This window comes from Etheostoma spectabile, unplaced genomic scaffold (genome assembly GCF_008692095.1).
Source record: "Etheostoma spectabile isolate EspeVRDwgs_2016 unplaced genomic scaffold, UIUC_Espe_1.0 scaffold272, whole genome shotgun sequence".
Taxonomy (NCBI): Eukaryota; Metazoa; Chordata; class Actinopteri; order Perciformes; family Percidae; genus Etheostoma; species Etheostoma spectabile.
This window is the reverse complement of record NW_022605576.1, coordinates 1,344,498-1,351,468: the sequence shown is the minus strand read 5'-3', so window position 1 is coordinate 1,351,468 and position 6,971 is coordinate 1,344,498. Positions and strand designations below refer to the sequence as shown.

The window sequence follows — 6,971 nt, the reverse complement described above, 5'->3', positions numbered from 1 at the left end:
ATCATGTTATTTTGGGGAATTAAAAAGAACATTAACATAGGAAATGGGTCGATTTGACCCGAGGACAACAGGAGAGTTAAAAGGTAACTGTGACTACATTGTGCGTCCGCACTATTTCTTCTTTCTTTCTACAACATCAACATAGAGGAAACAAAGACTCTATGGTTATGATTATTGAGTATATGGTTATTATTATTGAGTTTTTGGTGTCTGACCTCTGGAGTAGGAGGCGTTAAAACCTCGGCCGCCGATGCTGCTGTCTGACGAGAAGTGGATGAGCATGGAGTCTCCTGTTGAGTGGAGAGGAGATGGAGGCTCCCGACCACACACACTGGCCAGCACGGGGGACTGACTGCTCGCACCTGAGGACACACACACACACACGCACAAGCACACACAGACACACACACAGACACACGATGTCCAGATGAGCAAACAGACCTACTGGTGACCCCATTCAGGTTTGCTTTATGATCTTCAACCATCAAAGTGTTTTTTTGGTGACACACTGTAAATTTGACTTCATTCTAAAAGTCATAAAACCACATTCCAACACGCAGGCAAATATATAACATATGGTACAATAAGAAATAATAATAAATAACAAATATTGCTATTTCAAAGCATTGAGACAAAAAGTGGGAAACCTAAGCAGAGACAGTGATTTCCTGCGTTTTAATCTGGAGTATTAATGTTCCGAGAACACTGGATACAACTTAAACTAGACCAGTTATGACGGGGGGTACAAGCCTCCCCGGCGCAAGTTGCCCCCGAAACGAGAAGACGCCGAGGCAAACGCCAGGAAATATTGCAACGCATGAGCTGCAAGGTCTGTAGTAAATTGCAAATGCAAAATTACCATTTACATTCATTGGGCTACAGGTCAAACCACGTAGACTGGGTAACCCCCCCCCCCCCACACACACACACACACACACACACTCTGCTGGCGAAGTGATCTCTCCCTGCAGCTCGGTCTGGAAACCTGCACGTTTAATTCTCCTGCTTCAGTTCACAATTTTGCAAGAACCAATCACAAACTGGCTTATCTACCTGCCGCGCTATTGGTAGGTTTAACGCGATGACGATGGAAAAGCAACCAATCAGCTTCTTGTTTACGTTCAACATAGCGCCCACCGAACGCCCCCGAAGTTGATGCCGCTGTCGCTTCTATGTCACCCGGATCGTTGCTCTGATTGGTTGAAGGACTATCCAATTGCGTACAGAGTCATTTGCACTATGCCTGTTGGTCCCGCCTCTTGGGCAGAGAAGATAGAGATTTGACTCCCCAGACCAACGCTCAATCTCACATCTCTTGAGCTTGGCTTGGTCTGGTGATAGCCACACTACAACCCACGTCTACCTTGATTATAGCGCCCCCTAGTGGCCAATCCTCACCAGATTTGGTACAGATCCTCAGAGTTGAACGGAGAATCTCAGAACTGAGATATTCTAACATTTGTGGGAAAAAAATTGTTTTTTGACACAAAATGTTGAAATTTTTTAACCAAGTAAATTAAATAACACTTCAAGACCATAATTCTGATGACATCATCCAGGCCTTGAAATGCTACCCCAGAGCCCTAAGAATTAGTCTTAACAGTCAGATTTTAAAGTCCCTCTCTAAATGTAAGGTCTTGTTATTTTGTCCATCACTGTCTTATCCTGTAGCTTACCGTCTCTGATGACAAGGCTGTCAAAGTAGCAGCCGGGGTAGTCCTCTATGTCCAGAGACAAGAGGTTCAACTCTACGATGGAGTCTGGAGAACGGATCAGCCAGGTACACTCCTGGTTAGGAGGGTAGATCTCAGGCCAGCCAGGAGAGAAGAGGAAGCCAGGAGTGTCCCCGGTCATAACAAATCCACCACATGCACCTGAGACAGACACACACACACACACACACACACACGCACACACGCACACCAACACACACGCGCACAACACACACACGCACACACACACGCATGCACACATGCACACACACACCGATCCACGCATGCATGCACGCACGCACACACACGCACACACACATGCACACACATATGCACGCACGCACACACATGCACAGACACACACACGACACGCATGCACCACAACAACACCGATACACGCATGCATTGCACGCAAAACACACACACACACACACACACACACATGCACACACATATGCACGCACGCACACACATGCACAGACACACACACGCACACAGATCATGCAGGCACGCACACACACATGCACAGACACACACGCACACAGGGTTCTTTCAGATGGTGCACATTCTATTCTGTGTGTATGAGCATGCAGAAATCCATTCAGACACACCTTTGGTGCACAGTGGACTAGTTATGATATAATTATTTACCCTTCAGTTCATAAATGTAATTTTACTTTATATTTTCTTTCTTCACTTTATAAATTAAGTACACAAATCCCTTAGCATATATGCAGTCCTACTTAAACATCAAAAACAAAACTGAAACTTAGTGAGCTGTTTAGGATTTAATGCACCAGGATGCCAATTAATGTGATCCACATTAATGAATTAATTATTGAATCACTGGTCTATTTTTGAGTGTGCAGAAGCATAATGTCTTACACGTTTGCTTTATGTAAAGAGCTCACTGTCTGACCTGGTGGGATAGTGGGTGGTGGTCCAGAGTCCTGGACAGCGGTCCATTCCACGAGGAAACCTCGCCCCCCCACCACTGAATCCGTCTGGAACTGCAGGGTCAATGTGCTTGCAGAACTTCTGATGGGTGGGGGCAGGGCCAGACCACAGAATGTTCCAATGGGTAAGTAATAAACATTGGGGCCGTCAAATATCTGGAGAGGAAAAAGGATAGAGGGCTGATTGGATGAGGGAGTGTCACAGCTGGGTTTTGCCGCTTTCAGACTCAAACTAATATTCTAAGTGTGTGACAACATTATGGAAAGGATTTCTAAGGAGGTCCACTTTTCTGTTAACCCTTGTTTTTCCTTCCCGTCAACAGCAGAACAACATAGGCCCCTTCTCGCTGTTTTTTCTAGCTTTTTCCAAATGTTTTGGTCACTTTTTAATCCCTTTTTTCAACATTGTTTTACGCTTTTCACAACTGTTTGTCAGACATTTTCTCTGCTTATTTCAACATCCCATATTTCTGATTTAAACTTTGAAAACAGGTCAAATTTGACCCGAGGACAACATGATTTTAGAGTAAGATCTTTTTTTAAAACATAAAAACATCCGCGAAATTGAGTCAGTAAAGCGCTCGGTGGTGTTTTAAGCCCCCGTCTCCTCCTTTGACTTCAAGGCACCTAACCCTTGCTTGATAAAGGCGACGTTGGGGGTTTAAATCACTAATACACCACTAAAGCCACCAGACTCCATGGAAATAGACAGTAATTTTAGCATCATAAACTTCATTCAAAGTAGCCATTTTGGGTCGTCATTCCACTTTTACAACCATCACAGCTCTAGTTTTGGTTAAATAAACCCAGTGGTTTCGATTTACATGTGAAAACATGTTGGCTCAATACACAATGCATTTTTTTTTTTATGGAGTCTGGTGGGTTTAGCGCTAGCGACCTCAGAGATGTTTGCGGTTGAAGAGATACTTCACCAATTAGCATTAAGCTTCGTATCCGTAGAAACCCGGTAGTATTTCTATGTCCCCCTGAGACTAGATTTCTCTGAATGATCTAGAAAATGACGCAAAACTCATCATTTAGCGTCATCGGAGGCATTTTTGGCCAGTGGCTGTGGACTACAGGCCAGCTAGTTCCGCATGTTTTCAACACATGCATAGGGGGTGGGACTCTTTACCCGGGTGTCAGCCATCTTGGAGCTAAGCTACAGCTATCTCTTTTTCCAGGATACATTGGTACCGACCAGTCTACATTCCACGCACATTCACGTCTGTGTTTATACTCGTGTTAACACACCAAGTGCTAATGCTATCGACACGTTAGCTGAACTTTACGTCGTTTTTGTATATGGTTGTTTTAAATATTTTAAATGTGTAACACCACTTGAGCCACAGTGGAACTACTTGAGTTGAGTTGAACGCCTCACTGTCTGTCTATTTCAGTAAAAGGTGGGCGTGGCTTGGGAGTGGACTCGTAGCAAAGCAAGTGCATTCTGGGATAAGGTGTCATTCATCCACATGAGCCAAAAAACACATTTTCTGGCTTTTCTCGGCCTAGAAGCATAAGACTACATAAGTGACCCAATTTAAAGATATATTCATCTTTCCAACAGTGAAATATCCCTTCAAACACAGGTTTTAAAAAGGCCTGTCTCTGTAGGGATTCCTAAAAACCTTTTGTGGACCAAATTGACGATGCACATCTGCCCCACAGGGTACAGGGTACATTGCTGCCCGGTATATGGCTGCTGGTTGTGGCGTTCACGCTTAGTATAGGACCGTTGGCAAAGATTGTCGTTCCCATCAGTCACTTAGACTCAAAAACCTAGGAAAATAGGGTGCCGGTTAAAAACTAAACGGTAGTTAGCCTTTAATGTGCAGCGATGTGATGCATCTATTTTAAATTTATTATTGTTGCATTGAAGTCTATTTCAAACAATACATTGCAAAGACTCTGTAACTGTTACAGGTTTAATCAGGGATACAAATGGGATTTCACAGTACGTGCAATCTTACTTTGAGATGGTCGTAGTAGCAGTTTTGCAGGTCCTCTATGTCCATGTCCAAGAAGCGGATCTGGATGTAGCTGTCCCCCGCCACAGTTATGGTCCAGCGGTAGTGGGCATTGTTGGGGTACGTTCTGGGATACAGTGGGGATGCTATCTGACCAAAGTCCCCCACCACATCATTACCATACACTGAGAAACCGAGAGGAAGTCAAAGTTAGATTTCTCTTTCTCTGTTTTCTTTTCTTTCTTTTTTTTTTAAATTGGTCACACTAAACATAACTTAACAGATGAATAAACAGACCTGAACACAACACAACTTACGTACAATGAAACAATTACATCTGAAAAATATGTCTAGGACTAATGCCAATGAGAAGGGGCTAGTGCGTGAGTTAAGGTTTAGGGGACCACTAAGGTCTATATAAAAGAGACTTCAGATACAGTATTAGGGACTACTAAGGGTATATAAAAGAGACTTCAGATACAGTATTAGGGGACCACTAAGGTCTATATAAAGAGACTTCAGATACAGTATTAGGGACCACTAAGGTCTATATAAAAGAGACTTCAGATACAGTATAGGGACCACTAAGTCTATATAAAAGAGACTTCAGATACAGTATTAGGGACCACTAAGGTCTATATAAAGGAATTCAGATACATATTATGGGACCACTAAGGTCTATATAAAAGACTTCAGATACAGTATTAGGGACCACTAAGGTTCTATAAAAGAGACTCAGATACGTATTAGGGAATAAGGTTATAAAAAGAGACTTCAGATACAGTATTAGGGACCACTAAGGTCTTAAAGAGACTCAGATACAGTATTAGGGACCACTAAGGTCTATTAAAAGAGACTTCAGATACAGTATTAGGGGACCACTAAGGTCTATATAAAAGAGACTTCAGATCAGTATTAGGGACCATAAGGTCTTATAAAGAGACTTCAGAACAGATTAGGGGACCACTAGGTCTATATAAAAGAGACTTCAGATCAGTATTAGGGACCACTAAGGTCTATATAAAAGAGACTTCATATACAGTATTAGGGACCACTAAGGTCTATTAAAAGAGACTCAGATACAGTAGGACCATAAGGTCTATATAAAGAGACTTCAGATACAGTATTAGGGACACTAAGGTCTATATAAAGAGCTTCAGATACAGTTTAGGGACCACTAAGGTCTATTAAAAAGAGACTTCAGATACAGTATTAGGGGACCACTAAGGTATAAGAGACTTCAGATACAGTATTAGGGACCCTAAGGTCTATATAAAAGAGACTTCAGATACAGTATTAGGGACCACCTAAGTCTCTATAAAAGAGAATTCAGATACAGTATAGGGGACCAATAAGGTCGATATAAAAGAGACTTCAGTACAGTATTAGGGGACCACAAGTCTATATAAAGAGACTTCAGATACAGTATTGGGACCCTAAGGTCTATAATAAAAGAGACTTCAGATACAGTGATTAGGGACCCCTAAGGTCTATATAAAGAGACTTCAGATTACAGTATTTGGAACCACTAGGTCTATATAAAAGAGCACTTCAGATACAGGATTAGGGAAACTAAGGTTCTATAAAGAGACTTAGATAACAGTATTAGGGACCACTAAGGTCTATATAAAAGAGACTTCAGATACAGTATTAGGGCCCTAAGGTCTATATAAAAGAGACTTCAGATACAGTATTAGGGGACCACTAAGGTCTATGTAAAAGCATCCGAAGAGCACCATGTCATGGTACCTTTAATTAAAGACAACATAGAATAGGCAAATATACGCTTTTCCTTCAGCTTTTCAGTGTTTGAGTTTACACTATGATATGTATATAATTATTGGGTATTTTTATTTTATTTATGACTGAATAAAAACTACTACTACGCATAGACTCACAGTGTGAGAAGGTGGCTCTGAATCCCGCTCCGCTGATGGATGAGTCTGAGACGAACTTAACCCACAGGATGTGACCAATCACAGAGGTGTAGTTGGAGGGGAGCGAGTCTCCACAGAAGCGACCAACCAGATGGCCGGTGGAGTTCCCTTCTCTGATTTCCAGGTAGTCGTTTTGGCAGCCAGAGTCTCCCTGCAGGTGAAAGATACTGAGAAAACACAAGAAGACGGTTACTGATATGGAAAAAATAAGGTATTACAAACATCAGTCACTGATAAATCCTCCTAACCACCCACACCTACTACCGCATTGCATTGTTGGATACCTATGCCAGCATAGTGTGCAGTGTTTGCATACTGTAAGTAGTAAGTAAGTAAATAAACTTCACTTATATAGGACTTTTGTCAGACAAGATAGATAGATAGATAGATAGATAG

The 6,971-nt window shown here is 42.1% G+C and overlaps 1 protein-coding gene across 1 annotated transcript in view; it reads right to left on the bottom strand.

Moving 5' to 3' along the window:
- cubn (cubilin (intrinsic factor-cobalamin receptor)) overlaps nucleotides 1-6,971 on the bottom strand; it is an 86,874-nt gene that overhangs the window by 32,927 nt on the left and 46,976 nt on the right. Inside the window, exons 37-41 of the mRNA XM_032510808.1 lie at nucleotides 6,537-6,742; nucleotides 4,642-4,823; nucleotides 2,632-2,824; nucleotides 1,677-1,874; nucleotides 216-362 (exon numbers count right to left, since the gene is read on the bottom strand). Of these exons, the coding sequence (XP_032366699.1) occupies nucleotides 216-362; nucleotides 1,677-1,874; nucleotides 2,632-2,824; nucleotides 4,642-4,823; nucleotides 6,537-6,742 (926 nt within the window). The remainder of the gene's footprint in view (nucleotides 1-215; nucleotides 363-1,676; nucleotides 1,875-2,631; nucleotides 2,825-4,641; nucleotides 4,824-6,536; nucleotides 6,743-6,971) is intronic.